Raw genomic sequence first — 18,537 nt, 5'->3', positions numbered from 1 at the left:
CCGGGGTTGTTTATGGTGCATTTTGTACAGGACCCCTGTTTTATCTTTATAAGTACACGTATATATTGTGGTGGTTGGGTTCTTGTTATTTTATTTTTTTGTTTGTTTTTCATTTGTTTTGTTTTGTTTTCTTCTCTCCCTGCTTCCTCTGTGGGCGAGAGTACCTTGAAATCCAGCTTTCTCTTCTTGTTGAAACCTCACCTTCCCCAGCCTCATGACTCTTACTGGAACACCTCAGGCAGGTGTTCTCGTATATTATTTAAATCTTTTCCTTTTTCTACCCTCTCAGAGATAGTGTGCTAGTTAAGTTGCCAACTCCCAGTTTGATTACTTTTTTAAAAACTTTTTTTTTTTAATTAAGGAATGATATTGAAAAAAACAAACAAACCCATGCAGTTGATCTATTTCCTACTGCCCATATTTGCCCATTCTTTTTTTTTTTTCTTTTTTTTCTGGACATTGTTCTCCTGTGAATCATCTAATGGTGTCTGCTGTCAGGAATCTACTACAAATTTAGTGTGACAGGGCGGCAGCCTTTGTATCCTTGAGGAGTACACTTTGTAGTCAAGGGCAGTCTTACAGAATTTTATCCTTTACATACATCAAGGTTGATGATGATGATGCAGTCAGTCGTACTGTATTTTACTTTGACTTTGAGTCCAAGCCTGGGTTTATCATTTGTTTAGTTTTTGAGACCTTTCCTTTGTGCTTTCACTTCAAATGCCATGGACAGATTTACTGTTTTATTATTTTGTTTTATTTTGTTGTCATAGTTTTTATAAGACAGATTCAGCAAGTTCCAGATTATCAGAAAGATGTTGATAAATTGCAACAAGCATGGGGGAAAAAGTAAGTTTTCATGAAGCTGAATAATGGTTTGTTTATGAAGGAAGATTAAAAGATTATAGTTTGCTTAAATTGATGATTAAAGGAGAACAACAGGTTTAGAGATATTTGAAGGGTCTTAACAGCAAAGAGAGAGTGGAGTTGTGTAATAACTGATTGTGGAGTGTAATACAAAAGAGTGAAACTAGAGATATTTGGATTAATTTAATGGAAGAGAAATTTTTGTCAGATAAAAACTTTTACATGATGAGATTTTGTGGATTAGTTTATGAAAGGAGCGGCACCACATAGCGTCTTGAAATGTTGATGTCCCAAGAGTAGACAAAAAGAAAATACTTGCAGAAAAATAGAGCAGTTGCAGGGAAGTCACTTAGTAGGTCTCTTCTGCCTCAGACTTACATGGATATGAAACAAATACGAACTTAAGTTTTCCAAAAAGTGATGAGTTGGCTCTGTAGCTGAACATCCCTACTTCAGTCCAGTTGGAGAGTATCTAACAGAGGCTGACTGGCGTTACGGTAACTTCAGTCGCATTGCTTACTCCTGTGATGGAGCGCATCTTAAATGTCCAGAAAGGATTTTTTGTTGATTTTTTTATTTAATAATCTCCAAGATAACGCAGACATCCCCGAACACTGCAATTAACTTAGGAATTATTTTCTTTCCAACCTTATTTTGGTCAGAGACTTAAATTTTCAGCATCCAGTGCAGATTGCCAAGGCTGCAGATTTAAGGCTCTTTATTTTGTGTTTTTACCACATGGGTGTCACTCTTCCAGCTCTAGTTGCAGGTGTGATATGTATTTCATGAGAAGAGAGTTAAAGTTGTTTTATAATTATGTTTTATGATTTTTCAGAAGGTTGCGTTTAGACATTCTTCATGTTTCAAAGAGCTAATAAACATTATAGAGCAAGCTTATTTTGGGGGTTTGTGTCTGTGGGGACGAAGAGAGATTGTTCCTTTTCAGACAAGCATTTTTGTTAATGCTTGCTGCCATGTGTGGGTTACAAAAGTAGCTCTGGACAAATAACTTCAGTGTAATAGATGAGAGAATTACTTTAGTTCTCGTATAAGGATGTGGGAAGGAACAAGAAACAAAAATGTACCTCTGGGGAGGAATTTAAAGAGAAGAAATGACAAAATAAAAAAAAAAAAAGTAGATGCTTTATGAAATAGTTCATTGAAGCCTACTTGTTCCTTAATAAGTGGTGTGCTAATCACCAAAAAATACTGACCAGGAATGAAACTCTAGACTACTGCCCGGTGAGAAGAGAAGAAATGTCTGTAAAGAAGGAAGCAACATTTGTGGTGTACCAAGAATATTATAATAAAAGCACTTTTGCATTCAGCATATCCTGTGCCCTCCCTTGCCTCCTCAGGGTGGATGAGGGAGGTAAAGTGTTTTCTTTTCATGTTGTCAGCTGCCCAGTGGGAAAAGTTCAGACTGAACCAGAAATGTTTCTACGCATCAGTAAAAGGAAAGAAAATATAAACATAGTTGTTTATGGACATTTTTTTTTCCAAATCTTCTGAAATGGAAATGCCCTGGAGTCCCCATGAAGTTAGCAGGATGTGATGGGGTTTTGTGTCTCAGAGGTCTGTGTTTCCATCTGATAGGCAAATGTGGTGTAGCACAAATGCAAACTTACTTTGGTAAAGAAATAAATAAAAATTTCAAAGAGAATCAGCATTACCTAATCTATCAATGGGGCATGTAGGTGACTGAGTGTTGTGTTGAATGGGAGAGCTGAGAAAGGGGAATGTGGCAGGAGGTGATTTGTTTTGTCAGAGTTGTGAACTGCAAGCAAAACCCTGTCCCTGACAGCTGATTCCTGAAGCTGAGCCAAAAGTAACAAACGGTGCTGACACAGAGGACCATTAAGAATCTAACAGCAAAATATTTGAGCTGCATCACGAGTAATATTAATAGTTTTAAGAGAGAGAGAGAGAGAGAGAAAGAGAAGAGTTCAAGTTGTGTCTCTTTTACAAGTCGCTGATTTCGGTGAGAAGTTGCTTTAAAGAACCTGATGCTTGTTTTTCGTGGGTATCATGGAGCAAGCTCTGAAAGCACTCTGTGTTGTTGGCTGCACTCTGAGAGATTTCCTTTTGATGATACCCTGGCCAACTGCCTGAAGGCAATGATAGAAAAATCTCTTTCATACCTCTGTAGTGAGGAGAGGATGAAAGAAGACTGGGTTAGTGTTTTCTCCTTATTCTCAATTCCTTACCCAAAAATGTGCAAGTGGGGCCCCATCCCATGGAGTCACTGGGATCCCTGTGATAGGTCCAACTTGTCACATAGACCTGGCAACAACCAGACAGACCCTGAATCTGGCAATAGGTGCAAGCACTTTAAGCAGTGGTTTCTGATGTCCTCTTTCTTTTCTCATCTGTGCTGCTTTGCCGAAATTCTCCCTGTGCCCAGCGTTGTCTTTCCAAACCCTCTCTTGCCAAAGCTACAGCTTAGGGATTCAGATGTAGAGGCACAGGCCTGTGGTATTCATAAAATCACTCAGCATGCTTATTTACTATCTACATGTTATTGGTCTATTTTTCTGCTCTTTGTGTACCGCGTACGTGTTACACATCTCCATCCAGCAGTCACAGTAATGGAGATCAGCTCTTGACTGATTCCTGAAGACAGTGGTTAAGACAATTAGCATATTTCATTAACTTTGTGAAAGTGGTAAGATTATGCAGTTGCGTTACTGTGCATATGCCTTAACTGTATTTTGTGTGATTTTTTAAAGAAAGCCAGAAAACAGTAGGATTTAATGAAAGTAATACATCATAATACATAGTAATGATATAGATGTTGCTTCCCTTTGCAGTGTTCAACCCAAGAGTTCTTCCTGATAGTCAGCACCTTGTCTCGTCTGGACTTGGAAATTCAAGCTCTTGTTCCAGTCATACATTCTCATGTGAAAACGCCTCTGTTACAAAACACACTGCTGGAAATCCCAGAACTTCTCTCCCCAGTAAAACATTATTTAAAGATTCTTAATGAAGAAGCAGCCAAGTAAGTAGAGAAAACAAGTAAATCTTCTGTGTCTCGTAGGATTTCTGAATGTATTCAGTTATGTGAAGTATGCATCTTGTTTTAATACACCTCAGTTTTATATTGTAGCTTTTACATTTATGCATGCACAGGTTGCTTATAGTTAAAGCAGGGGTTCTGAACTAGGTGAGCAAGTATTTTGCCCCGTGGGTGTCTGCCTCCGGCTGAATAATTTTTGAAAAACTTTTCAGTTGTTTTGGGGAATGAATTTAGAGCAAAATATGTTTTGCTCATGTTAATTTGCTTAACAACTTATTTATTTATTTATTTTTTAATAGAGAAGCTATTCCTTTTGAAGAGAGACTTGACATTTAACAGAGTGGCTGTTCTGCTGCCAGGAATATGCCTTTTACTAGCTTTGAGCCCCTCTCTGTTTTTTAAATCTCTTTACATACTCACCAATAACAGAGAATATGGAGTTTAATAACTCTGAAGACTCCACGTAGCCTGTGGGATTTGTATCCCCTCATAGCATTTATGGGGTCACTGCCCTGTTCATGCACTCTCTGGAGAATGACTAAATGAGCTACTACCTCAGGCTCCAGGTGTGTTCAGGCTTTTCCCTGTAATTGCCTTTCTGTAGTCTTGGAAAGGAGAGCTGAAAGCATGGAGGCTGTCTGCCCTTTTGTCTTAATTCTGTCCTTCCCTGGTCCAAGAAAAAGCAATGATAGACAAAGAAATCAAGATGAATATACAATAAAATGGAGATTGTCTGAAAATAATTTATTGTGTACTGCTTATTAGGAACTGCTGCCTCAGTTGTTACCGTAGACCCTGGTTTTACACAGGAGGAAGGCGGCAAGAGGCTTAAGGCTTTAGGCTTATGTGGAATCTGGAAGCAAGAACGTGGCTTCAGTAAGTCAGGGATGTGTGATAACCTGTCAGGGACAGGTTTTAGGAAGAATATCTTGGGGCCAGTAAAACTCAATGCTTTTCAGAACAAAATAGTATAAAATCATATGAAAAGCATTCTCTCATGGCGCTAGACACAAGGGCAATCTGGCTTGCACAGCCAACCTTCCTGAGCACTTGACTTTGCAGTCTTCTTGTCTCCTTTCAGTGTAGTTTTTGTTTACACGACATGTTTGTTCAAAGGGTGTTCTGAACCCGTTATGAATACCGCCCAGCTTTATGTTCTGATCGTCCTAAACTTCCCTGCTATAAGAAATTTTCATTCAACTTTGTTTGACCATTTTCTTCTGTGAATTACTATGAGATTTAATTGATATACCTAGCGATTCTTTGATGAAATATGCAGCATATAGTTTTAGTGTTTAGTTATATTTAGGCAGCACAGTCTTGATCTTCTTTTTCCCCAACAGACTAAAAATAAACATACATTTTATTTATAAAATCTTTTTTATTTTTCTCCAGCTGAGATTTGAAAAAATCAGAATCAAAGCCCATCACTTCTGTTATTTGCTTCTGAAATAGAGATAGATGGAAAGAGTATAAATTTAGAAGTTGAGAAGGGTTGAAATATTTGCCATGTCCATTGGACAGCTGGGATTATAAGATTTCTACTGGTGCATGGTATCCAATTATAGTTGTGACAGATTATGACAAAACAGACTTTATCTTAATTATACCGGATTTACTGTAGGTAGGTTTAATATATATATATATTTTTTTCTGTCAGTGTGCTGATGATGGCTAGAATAGTATAAAAGAATGAGATACACTAGTGTAAAAGGAAGATGTTACTGGTCTGCGGAATGCATGTATTTCAATGTATTCAAGATAAAGACTAAAATAGCTTGCACTTTGGCCTAAATGTATCTCAAACTAGTATGACAATATTATTTGTGCTCAAAAACCGTTCTTTCATAATAATTATGGTGACTATTGATATAATTATATGTGCACACAAACTTGCACATGCATCATGTATTAATTCAATTATGTGCTATGGGTGCAGTCCTGTAGTGCTTTCCAAAATTATGTTTCTGTTCCAAGGGCTTTTTGATGGAGCTTTGTGATACACACGTGTGTATATATATATATATATATATATATATATATATATATACACACACACACACACATATATATATATATATATATATATAGTATACATATAGTATATATATATATACTATATATAGTATATAGTATATATATATAACATATAGTATATGTTATAAAGTTGACAGTTTAAATATATATTTAAACTGTTAGAAAGTTTAAACTGTTATAAAGTTGACAATTTAAATATATACACATATATACATATATATATAAACCTTATATATATATGTATATATTTAAACTGTCATATATGTAAAATAAATATATATATATAAATATATATATATATATTTAAACTGTCAACTTTAATTTTTTGCTAGGCATTACAGTGACAGTTTTCATCAGCTGCTGGCTACTAGCGATCTTTTTTCCTCACATTCCCATGGAAACAGGTCTAATTAGCACAAAATCATTTCTAAAAATTAGTATTGTATTTCAAAATGGCTTCTTTACTGCCACTTATATAATAACTATGTTCTTGTAATGCAAAATCAAAATGCAGGTTTTAGGTTACCTGTCTGGTCACTGAGTCCGGTTGCTGATTCATTCTCAGGGAAAAGGGTATCAGAGTAGGCAGAACGCAAGACTTTTTTTTTTTTTTATCACTTTCAGATTTTATTATTTTGTTTGCTAATTACTTACTCTCCAGATATTAGATTTCAGGAAACTTAAGCAATTAGCTAGATTTGCACTAAAATACGAATATATATTCCAATTAACTTGGCACTGATTTACACTTTTCGTTGTTTGCCTGATACTTTTTTTTAATTTTATTTTTGATGACAACCTTATCTTTAATAGCTGGTTCAGCTTCCCAATTTTAAACACTTGAATGGCATTTTCGGTTACAGGTTTCAATCTTGAGCTAAGATAGTACAGCCAAAACAATTCTGTCATTTTTGACAATGAGACTATAAAAGTATTGTTTTGCATGTATTTAAAATACTCTGGTTAATCTTTTCGTGTGAAAAGAAGGAGGCTCCTCTGAGAAACTCCTGATGACATTCTGCTTTGAGGAAGACTTTGTGGGAAGAATTTTTCCTTGCAAGCTTCATGGATATCTGCCCATATTTGGACAAAATTTAAGTCCATGAAAAATCTCTGTTCACATGTTGTACATAAGTTATCCAGAGCTTCCCATTCAACATTGCTAAAAGTTTTGTCTGAACTCAGGATGGGTGGAGCAGCAATTGTAGATGGAGACAGAAAGGAACAATCTTCCTTGTGCTTTCTTTTCTTGCCATTCTGGACCAAAGAAGAATAGGAAGAATAAGCAGAAAGCTGCAGATTTCACGTTCAGAAGAGACCAAAAAAAAAAAAAAAAAGACTCAGTAGCATTTGGTATAGAAGTATGAGTGTAACACACACGAGTATAAAGGAATTTTGAATACGTTTTTTGGTGGGGTTCCTGGTGTAGCTTTTGATGGCTTGTTTGCAAAGTGCCTTTCTGTTTATGCAGTGTGGATGACAGCATTTGGTAAATATTTTGTACCATGACCAAGTAACAGAAAATTGTATTTAAAAGGAAAAAAATCTAGTGTTAAAACAAATGAGAATAATGAATAAAAATACAGATGTAGCTAGTAAATAGGGAATATATCTTTGGGTTTACTCTTATTTTATCTTATATTTCTTATGGATAGGACTGGGGATAAAACCCAACTGTTCAAGGACCTTACAGACTTCCCTCTCATCAGTAAGAAAAAGGAAGAGATCCTGGAGGTGCTGTCTAAAATCCAATCACATCTTCTGGAAATTCGTAAACAAATTAGGAATCCTTCTGCAGAGTATGTTACAGTTTCTGGTCAAGAGGTAATATGGTATCTATTATGTATGACTGTATCCTTGTGTTTGTCTAGAAAGCAGTTTGAAACTGGGGCTTAACTAGAACTCTTCATTTAGTATGATGCTTGGTGAGGTCATTTGATTATATTCTTTTGTACAGCTTTGAAGAACAGTTTTCTGACAGTCACTTTGTTAACTCAATTTACTTTAGTGATTTAAAGAATAAAAATACATTAGTTCCGTTAGATTTGCTTCAGTGATGCTTTTCTTTTCTGTATACGTAAAAACACTTGCATACTTCTGAGGTTAACTATGTGACTATTAAGTGGTGAAATATTCTCAGAGAACCCGGAAATACAATGTTAGGTTAATTTGGAGAATGGTAGAATGATTTTGTAAGTACTGATTAAGACTCTAATTTGAAATATATGAGCAAAGAGGAACGGTATTAAAGCATGACAAATGTTACTTTACTGATTTTAATTCTTAGAAGCAGTGCTTGTGGTCTGAACTGTTGTGTTTGTGCTAGATGCTCTGCAGGTATGGACAGGCCATGATGCAGCGAGATGAGAAGTTGAGTCCAAAAAAAGAGAGAGAACAGGTTCCCACAGATTTGTGGGGGAATTGACAGGAGTAGTGAGGTAGCACCATTCAGCATTATTCTTTGGGAATTGACATGAGCAAGTCAAAGGAAAAATCCATGTAAAATTGGGAAAATAATACTGAGAAGCATTGAGGAAATAGTTCGACAGTTGAGGGTAAAAGATATTAATTAGTGAGGAATGAGCAGCATTTGATAAAGACATCAGGTGAGTATACCTTTTGATGGTGACATTGAAAAGAAAAAACACGTGGCTAGTGAGTTGGGTAGGCTGTCTGCATGAATGCTGAAGTCCAAGAGAAAATGGGAAGAGTATTGTGTGAGGAAGGGAAGAGCCGGGGTTTGAAACCTTTCTCTTAAATAGGATAATTTGAGGGGTAGAAGAAGACAGCTGTGTGGAGGAAGGAAGAAGAGAAGAATTGACTAAAGGCTGGGACGAGCCTGAGGGAGCAGTCAGACATGAACCGGACAAGAGAATTTCACATCCTCATAAACATAGCTCATAAACAACTGTAGACCAACAGATCTGTCTTGGTTTATGCTTGAGAGGAGCAGAAGAGATTGTGAGTAGCTGTTACCTGATATCATCTGGTACAGTTGTTTCAGTGACATCAGAAGAGGCAGTAGAAAAAGGGTTGTAGGAGATGGTCAATGAGGTAAGGAAAGACGCTAAAAGAATGGAAGTAATGAAAAGGTAATTGAGTGGAAGGAGCAGAGCACAGGTATAACAAGAGCCTCTTTGAGATGAGGTGTTTCTTCCTCATATCTGTCTGTTAAATTCTTAGATTCTTGTAGCATGCTGATAGATGCAGTAGTATGCAAACACTTAGCAACTATCGCGGGCAGAAGTAGGGTTCTCTGGAAGAGAGTGAAACTTCAAGGAACTTCTGTGCATCTCCCCACTCTGAACATCTTTTTAGGGCACAGGCCTTCATGGAGAAAAACAAAGTCAAACTATTCTCTGTTTAATGTGTGCCCCCAAACCTGTGATTGTGAAAATATGATTAGTTTTTCAGAGTCAGTCCACAGTTTGTTGACTTAGATGTGTTGTGAAGTTCGTGTTAGAGTTCTGGTGAAGCTCCAGGTGGCACATATCTTTTGCAAAATGTGAGGTCACACACGTATCTATTTTATCTTTTGTTTCCAGACCTCTACTTTAATTTGTTATAGATACTAAACAGGACACAATGCTGTCCAGATAACGATAGCCTTGCTGTTTGTTTCAGGCAGGATTTATAGAGAAATTGCTACATTTGGCAAATGTTTGCTTCCTGCATGGCATAAGCAGTGCTTTGGTCCTGGTTTATTTAATACTGCAATTATTTATCTAATAGAGCTAAGAATAAGACAGTGAAAAATCTAATGCTTTTGTTGCTTTGAAGGAGGTCACTGTCTCTTTGCTTGTTTCTCACTAGCCACACAAACAAACCAAGCGATTGAACTGTTTATGTTCATTTAGGCTGTTTTGAGTTCAGGCATTCAGCATAGACACAAATGTGGTATTATTTTCTGTCTTCCTTTTGTAAACATAGCATATTAAGTTGTTTTGAGATGAACTTCAGAAAAAATGTAATACCAGCACATCAGGAGCAACACTAGCAGTAGCAATAATTGGCTTGTTTTCAAATCTTTGCGGATCTCTATTTCTACCTATTTTCAGTCCTATTATCTCATGTGCATTATACAATTCAAGGGTTTCAACAATACCAAATATTTTAAGGGTATCTTGGGTAAATTAAGAACTAGTGTATTTTGTCCTTTGTGGAATCTTTTGCTCGTTTTAGGATTATTCTTGTTTGTTCTTGAAGGTGATCACTGACTGTTTTGGTGAGGTAAGGAATGTTTTATCTAAATCACACTAACTGCAGTGGAAAAGCTTTGTGAGATGAGAGTCTGATCGTTTGCTGTAAAGGTGATCAGATTCTGAGTTAATTCAGTCTCTGCTAGAAATTCATTTTGCAGGTTAATTCTTTTATTTGAGAAAGCCTCAGTTCTTTGACATCTAGGACCTCAGGGAAGGTTATAAAGATAACCAATGTGAATCATATAAAATACCATAATAAACACATCATGTAATTTACAGTGCTCTCAGCCTCTTACTGCTGTTTTCCCCTATTCATTCTCTTTGTGACCTCAAACATATCTAAATTTGAAATAAGGTACTGTAGATACAGTGCTGACATTCAAGATTTTGAGTTCTTGTTTATGAACTGTTACAGGTAAACGTGTCTCAGTATGAGTCGCTGGTCCTTAGTCAGGAAGACACACCTCTCTGATAAGAAATAGCCTTAGGAGAGGTGGTATATAATGTAGGATCTGTGTAAATAAAATGTGTGCTGATTTGGTGCATGGCTAGGTCAGGATCAGGTAAGCAAAACTCGCATAATAGATTCGGTCTGCTTTTGGCCTGATAGGCAAGCGGAGCATGTTAGTGGTTGGAGGAGTGAAAGAGCAGAGAAAGGACAGCAGCACAGCAGGGCACAGGAACATCTCAGGAATGGAGTCACTGGTAGAAAGCGTTCGTGTCATGACCTTCACTTCTGGGGAAAAAGAGCGTTAGTTCCTCCTGGTCTGCTCATCCTCTTCAGGCTGAATATGGCTTTCCTCCAATGCAGACAAATTTCTTGTTATATGAAGAATATTACTCTGTAGTCTTCATACCTACGTGTGATATGTAATATTCCATTTCTGTTTATTTTAGTTTTTGATAGAAGTCAAGAATTCCCATATGTCATGTGTGCCATCAAGCTGGGTTATGGTTAGTAGGTATGTAAAATGTCTTTCAAGTTTGTCCTGTTTTAAAACATGAGAAATAAAACACAGTACCTTGGTGTAACAGTTAATTCCACACACATTCTTGTTGCTCCGTGTGGTTTTTATTTTTAAACTGAAAGCCAACAAAACCAAATTGTTATGTTAATTTTTGCCATAATAGGTTTGATTTAAAAGCACACAAAACCAAACTGAAGAACTGGAATTCTTATTTTTTCTGTTCTTTTCCCTCCGCTCCTCTTCTCTCCCCTCAGGTACAAAGGTACAAGCCTTTCAGAATGATAAATGTTTATTATTTTATTCAGATAGGTAAAGGTGTCTGTACAAAGATCTGTTTGTGCATCTCAATAAACTCATTGTATTTAAAATGTCATTTTACTTATACACACAAGTATTACTTGGCTTGTAGTAATGTAGTAACGTAGTGTTACATGAAGTAATCATGATTCTTGATAGTAGGTTAAAGAGAGGTGGACTGAACTATGTAATGGGATTTTTTTTCCACCTCAGTCATTTGTTTTATTATTGAAGCAGGTCAGACACCTTCATGTTATAATGTATGTACACAGACATCTATCACCAGAAATAGGCATAGCAAAGGTGAACTCTAAAATGTCGTTATTGACTTATGCAAGAAGTATTAGAAGTAAAGAGATTAGCCAGAAATCAGAAAATGCAGTAAAAATAAAAATAAAAAAAAAAAGGCAATTAAACAACAACAAAAATAAAAATATGCCTAGGAACGTCAGAGTCCTTTAATAAAAATACATATGTAAATAGCAAGTGCCCCAGATGGAAACTAGTATATGTGCATGACAGCCTGTATTTACTACATTTATTTCAGACTCATCATAGTTTTCCTTTTTAAGGTGATTTTTTTAATTGTAATTTTTTGTATATGCAAACAGTCACAGAAAATTTATCTAATTGTGCAGCATATTGCTGAACAGAATTTTGTGAAATACTTATACTTCCGTGATGCATGCTATAGTGTGAAAAACATTTTAAAGGCTTTTTGAATGGGTAGTGGTGCAGCAACTGCTCACTTTAATCACAGTATAGATCACTGGAATCAATAGAGCTTAGTACCACCATAAAATAACATTTTTTTTTTTTAACATATATTTTCAAGGCTTACAGAGAATAAGAAAACTTGTCCAATTTTGCATAGAGATGGTATAACTGATTGCTTAGTAACCTTGATTTCCTGTTTGGCTTTTCTCTATCTTCCAGCACAAAAGCTGTCAGCCGTTTCCACTCTCCTTTCATTATAGAAAATTACAGACATCTGAATCAGCTTCGGGAGCAGCTAATCCTTGTCTGTGGTGCTGAATGGCTAAATTTTCTAGAGTAAGTTTACAAAATAGGATTCATCATTTTATTTTTATTTTTATTTTTATTTTTATTTTTATTTTTATTTTTATTTTATTTTTATTTTTATTTTTATTTTTATTTTTATTTTTATTTTTATTTTTGCTACAGGAACAGCAAAGGATGTTTATCTTTTGATAGAAAGAGTTGATAGCTATATTGCCCACAACAAATACGAAGACATGGTCAAAATACTGTTCTTGAAGTTAAAGTATTTTAAAGCAAGACCTTTACAGACAGACCTGAGACCAGATGTGTTATCTCCAGATTTTGAAATTCTCATGAAAATGTATACTTAATAATGCTAAGTGACTCCCAAAATTTGGAAACTAGTATGATAGCACTAAGAACCTGAAAGTGCAACTCTGTGAAAGAGTGAAACTGAATCTAGTATTTTTATTATGTATTTATTTGTGATGTACAATGCAAATAAGAATAATTTATTGTATAAGCTAAGCAAATTCTTCTTTGACATTACTTAATATACAGTATGGTTTCACTGTTAAGTGTGCCATTATTGAAAGAAAAAATAAATTACAGTTGCAGTGTTACAGTTTTTGAGTGAGAACTGTTCAGGGTATTCAAGCAGTCTCCTGGATGGATGTAATTCTACACAATCGTATGCTGTGTATGATAACCCTGCAACTGACTGTGAGTCTGGTAGAAGGCACCTAGAGTGTTACCCCTCACAACTGCCATTGTTTGTCTCAGATCAGAGTTTCAAACAAACTTATTTAACTGTTCGGTCAAAGGATCTTCAAAATGGGAGTCTAAAAATAATTTCTCAAATTTATAAATACCTCTGATTTTTCAGGTGTTGGGTTATTGAATATTTTTTCACTTGTATGAGTTACAGGCCACTGAAATTGTTCCTCATGTCATGCAGTGATTACTGGCTTTCAGTTGTGCTTTTTTCCCCTGATACTGAAACTTAGCAAGTTCCCCTTGAAGCTGTCTCAACATGACAGGGACTTTTTACCTTCTCTGATCTACCATCACACTGAATTTCTGCAAGTAAACATTATTATGCCAAAGTTGCCTTCTAATTATGTATATGTCATATGTCAGTAGTCTCGCCTATGGTAGCTTTCTTCAAAAAGACTTTTTCTTTAGCACCAGGTCAGCTGCTTTATTACTGGACAGACAATGAGTCCATCATGTATCTTTTAAAGAGAAGCAATCAAACTGGGCCCTCTGTGGCAGAGGATGATGGTTTTCCCTGAGGGTCCCACCTCTGTGTTGCAGGATGGTACGGGGCTGGGTGTGCCTTTGGCTTTAAGTGTCTCAGCCCCCAGTGCTCTGGAGTTGGTGTAGAGACTCCCTGCTGTCAAATGACCTTGGCAGTCAGAGCAAGCAGAGGGGGAATTAAGCTGATCCTGCAAAAACACGAGTAGCTTTTGAATCATCTAGCCCCATGAACAGGACGCACTGCGGGAGAATCTGGGGCTGAGGATGGAGCAGTTGGAAGCAGGTGCTTGGGGCCAGGGAAGGGACAGGAATCTGTGTAGGACCTCTCAGACAGGAGCTAACTTAGCTGCAACACAAAAAGGTGCCCCTTGTACCCTATGTTAATACTTTTACTTGCCCAGTGATGGTTTCTGATTAACTATGAGCAGGATCCTGCTGCCAGCACTGGCCTAGGAGCAGCTCTTGTTTTATTTGTGATCTCTGTGCAGCTGCGGAGCCACAGGTTGACCACCCCAGTGAACAACATCAGCAGTATTTTGAAATACTACTATTTTAACACTCATTTAACATTCCAGAAATTGTCTATGATCATTAGTTGCGAAATGCTGTATTATATTTCCTGTTTTAGTGAGTATTAAAATGTGTTTTCTTGCTGCCAGCCCTTCAAAATTCTTGTGAGGTCTGGAAGTCAGGCTTCATCCTTTGTGGCTTTTGCATTAGCATCAGTTCTGTAAAGGCTGTAGGTGACATACAAGTGGCAGAGCCACAGTTTCCCCTTCCCTTCACTGGTGCCCAGGACATGCTGAATGTCATGCCATGAATGTACCTGGGGCCAAGGTTTTGCCTCCTAGTAGGAACCCAGAAATTCTGTTTATTTGGTAGGAACGAGAAAACACATTCCAGTTTGCTCTCCTCAAGCTGTTTTGCCTTTGTGATTCTGTAAAGTAGTTTTGTTAAATAATATTTGTCACTAAATTAGCGATCTAAGTTTGAGCTGACCTGTGTTAACCTCTCTGCACTTAGATCTGCTGCTTTTCACGTTTACTTTGCTGTTTTCAATGCTGATAGCAGCATACAGTATCCTACCCTCTCCCACCTTTTAAAATTCAGCTCCCATACTGGATTTATATTCCAAGTTGTATCCTTGAGACCAGGAGAGGGGAAAAGGAATTCATAAGTGCTAAGAGAATGAAGTCTACTGAAAACTGTGTTCTCCTGGTAACTTCATTAATGTACTGGGTGAAACAGTGCCATAAACAGAAAATGAATTCATGAATTTTCTTGAATTCTTGAATTTATACAACCATTTGAATGGTTGTATATACCGTATTTTGTTGAAATTGTGGACAACTCCTGTGTTCAGGCACTTTTATTTTATATATTTTTGACTTTAGTGTATGATTGAAGTGAATTGGCATCTGGGATTCAGTTACCACTGTGATAAACAGTGGCATTTTTATAGACCTCATTTAGGCAGCAGGGATCAACTGCAGACCCCTTGTATGCTATTTAGCGAATTTCATTTTGTCTGCTTTTTTGTGCTTAAAAATAATTCCCTGTTACAACGGAATCATGAAGTCCTTCTTGATTAAGGTTGTGTCCTCATATGGTAACTTAATACACTGCTGGGAGATTTGAATTCAGAGTAATTTGAAGATCATAGGAGCCCTTTGAGAAACCTGCATGGGGTATATTTTGACAATACATTGGTATCTGTATAAACTTTTTCTTTTTCTTTCTCCTGTTATTTTTCCCTGTTTTGGAATAGCCATTTTAGTGAACATTATCACCCTGTGTCTAAAGCGATTGGTCACCTAGCAACTATCGACTGTCTGTTCTCATTGGCACAGGTGGCTAAACAAGGAGACTACTGCAGGTAATCAATTTTTAATTTTTATTTGGGATTTTATAGGGAATTAGAGTATTTAAAATAAATTTCAGTTGAGTTTGTGTAGCGCAGTATGTATAATTAAAATTGTTTACAGTAATTTAACTTAATCTGATTTTGCAAAGCAATGCTTTTAGCCTTATTTCAAGACCGTAAATGTTGCAATTCACATTTGACAGCTTCCACTTGTCTGTCTGTTGTTTTACGTGAGTCTAGTTGATGGTATCTCACAAACACATAAATATATGTTGAACTTTGCATGGAAACAACGTCCATGCTCCTTATTATTTTCCCAGAGAGGTCTTTCTAATACCAAAGTTTCTCAGGTGTATGAGATGTGTTTCAAAGATGCATTTCGGGTAAAGACAGGTAAATACTAATGCCACCTGCTACAGAAGTGATAATACCTCACCTACGATAGCGTGTTCAGATCTGATGAGCTGTGCACGTCCCTCCAGCTAAGACGCATTCATGCATACAAGGCAGTGCAGCCTGGGACTCTAGCAGTGCCAAGGCTATTCCTCTTGCTCTCTGGGTTGCAGAGGCACAGAGCCTCAAGTCCTGCTTCCCTGAGGTTGGTCTAAAGCTGGTTCCTGAGCTTGCACACCCTGCAGCTCCTGTGTTCCTCCCCCATCACAAGCCCATGTCTCTTGCCTCCTCATGGAGACTGTCACCCTCACTGGGGTGCCCATTTCCATCCTGCAAGGTCTCTGTCCCTGTAGACATGCAGACACACTGAGACACTAATTCAGCTTGCTCAGAACTGTCCTGGAGGCCTGTAGTTACTATTTCTGAGGTTTACTGTATACATACCTGTATGGGGTTAGTTTCCAGTCCCCAGTTTCCAGTAAGGGTTTTCATTGTGAAGCTGCATCAGAAGCAGTAGAAGTGATCAGATGATTACTTACAAACAACCATCTACATTAGTGAAGTTTGAGACCTGTGAAAGTACAGCAAATTGTGTATTAAATGTGTAAGGAGGAAGGGAAGTCAACTTAAATATACTTCTGATTTTATACAGAAGATAATAAAGAATATAAAGATAATATTGATCACTGTGGACTCTTGGGATCTTGTGTGCCTCTATCAGAATCTCTTTGAAAGTAATTGCTCACTTATTTCTGTATACTCAGATGAGAAAACAAACTGAAATCTTATTAATTCACTGCACAGAGTTTAAATAATTCACTGAATATTAAAGAGTGGCTTAGAGCTTATAAACCGTCAGGGAGGAGACTTCTTAGCTAAACCTCAGCCAAAGGGAAGATGTCAATAATTAACTCTGGAGGTCTACAGAAAAGAAAATGGGACTTTCATATTAACTAGTTCAGGAATTTCAGAGGAGTGTTTTTTAAGGCATTTAAATGAGTTGTTAAGTTAGCACAGGTGCTCCACACTGCTGTTGGAAAGAGCTAAGTGTCTCTTACAGCTTCCGTGGGTCGTCCTGGGACACCCATGTTGGGACTCTCATTCTTTACAAGAATGATGAACAAAGTCAGGGCTCTCAGGCAGCAAAGTTACATATATGAAGGGTGATAATTCAGGTAGCCCAGACATCATCATCATCTGATATTTGTGTTGTCTGCTCTGCAGTCTGTAAATTTGTTAACTTTCTGAAATGCTGTTGGAAAGATGCTATATGACTCAATAACGTGTTAAGCATTCCAGAGATTTTTTTTTCCCTACTGCATGACACATGCTTGTCACATTGTGAGGACGTAGGGCAGGAAAGACCTTTTGAATGACTGTGTCTGAGGCTTTGCTTCTGTGGGCCCCATTGTCTGAAATGAGAACAGGCAGTTGGCAAAGCTCGTGGCATCCTGAAAGTACATCCTGTCTCACAGCTTTGTGGAAGGAGACACGACCAGTTAAAAAAACATGGTGATTTACGAAGATGAGGGTAGAATTTGAAAAGAGCAAATGGATCATTTAGCTGACATCTCTCCTTCTTGGCTCCAGAATGGAGAGGTAGAGGAGGAACATACTTCTAGGTATGTGCTCTTCCCTTCTCAGACCATCCTGTTACAGCTACAAATTAGTTACATATCTGACAAGAGTGGAGAGTGAAATTTCCTTTTTTTGTACCCCAAGACTCAGTCCCGATTGACTTCATCTCAGCTATGTAACTGCTGGGACTATCCCTATGCTGAAAAAAAAAACAGCCAAACAAACAAAAAAACAAAAACAAACCCCACACAGCATTTTCAGCTTGCACCTCTTTCCCCAGTGACTTCTGTTCCAAATATGCCATTGTTTTATCTCCATTTTCCTTTCTAATTGCATAGTCATTCTTCAGCCCAAGGAAAATCACACTTCCCCTGAATTTTGCATTCCTTCTGAAGTCCACCCAAGTGTTACTTCATTTCCAGTCCAGAAGTTCTGTGGCTTTATGCCATTATTCTCTTTTCTCAACTACTGCCACTTCCCTAAGTTATTGCTCTTACCACAAAGCGCTTGTACTGTAGGAAAATGTTGCAGAGACATGAATCCACTTCTACTGCTCAATTTATGTTGCATTTCACTTATGAAAAAGAAGAACAGGAAAAAAAAACCACAACACAGTTATAATTTAGTCTTTATATTTATAGATAATATAATATACATTATATAATATATATAATATAAATATATAATATATAATAATTATAAATATAATATATGTATTATTATATATAATATATTATACATCTATATAAATTTATATTTATAATTTAGTTACTATGTTGTTTAGTGGTTTTTGTTCTGTGAAGAACAGACAGTTTTTTGAGGTGGAGCTTCTTAGACTAGAGATATGTAACAGAATTGTACATGGTTTATTAGTTATATCCTTGTATATAGACTAATTTGTAAGTAAGGCGGAGCCATTTGAAAAAAACACTTTTTATTACATGGTTTGGAGAAGAGAAAAAATACAAGTAACATAAATCTGGTTTGCATATTTATTTCTAAAAAGATACTGTCATTTCAGTGTTTCAACTTAGTACACTTCCTATCAACAGT

At 36.8% G+C, this 18,537-nt stretch overlaps 1 protein-coding gene across 1 annotated transcript in view; it reads left to right on the top strand.

Annotated features, from left to right (window-relative positions):
- Positions 1 to 18,537, top strand: part of MSH3 (mutS homolog 3) — a 110,884-nt gene that overhangs the window by 61,289 nt on the left and 31,058 nt on the right. Inside the window, exons 14-18 of the mRNA XM_032206126.1 lie at positions 3,678 to 3,865; positions 7,576 to 7,744; positions 11,020 to 11,084; positions 12,324 to 12,440; positions 15,418 to 15,525. Of these exons, the coding sequence (XP_032062017.1) occupies positions 3,678 to 3,865; positions 7,576 to 7,744; positions 11,020 to 11,084; positions 12,324 to 12,440; positions 15,418 to 15,525 (647 nt within the window). The remainder of the gene's footprint in view (positions 1 to 3,677; positions 3,866 to 7,575; positions 7,745 to 11,019; positions 11,085 to 12,323; positions 12,441 to 15,417; positions 15,526 to 18,537) is intronic.

Source organism: Aythya fuligula, chromosome Z (assembly GCF_009819795.1).
Source record: "Aythya fuligula isolate bAytFul2 chromosome Z, bAytFul2.pri, whole genome shotgun sequence".
Lineage (NCBI taxonomy): Eukaryota > Metazoa > Chordata > Aves > Anseriformes > Anatidae > Aythya > Aythya fuligula.
Note: the sequence above shows the minus strand (reverse complement) of the source record. Positions and strands in the feature narration are given on the sequence as shown.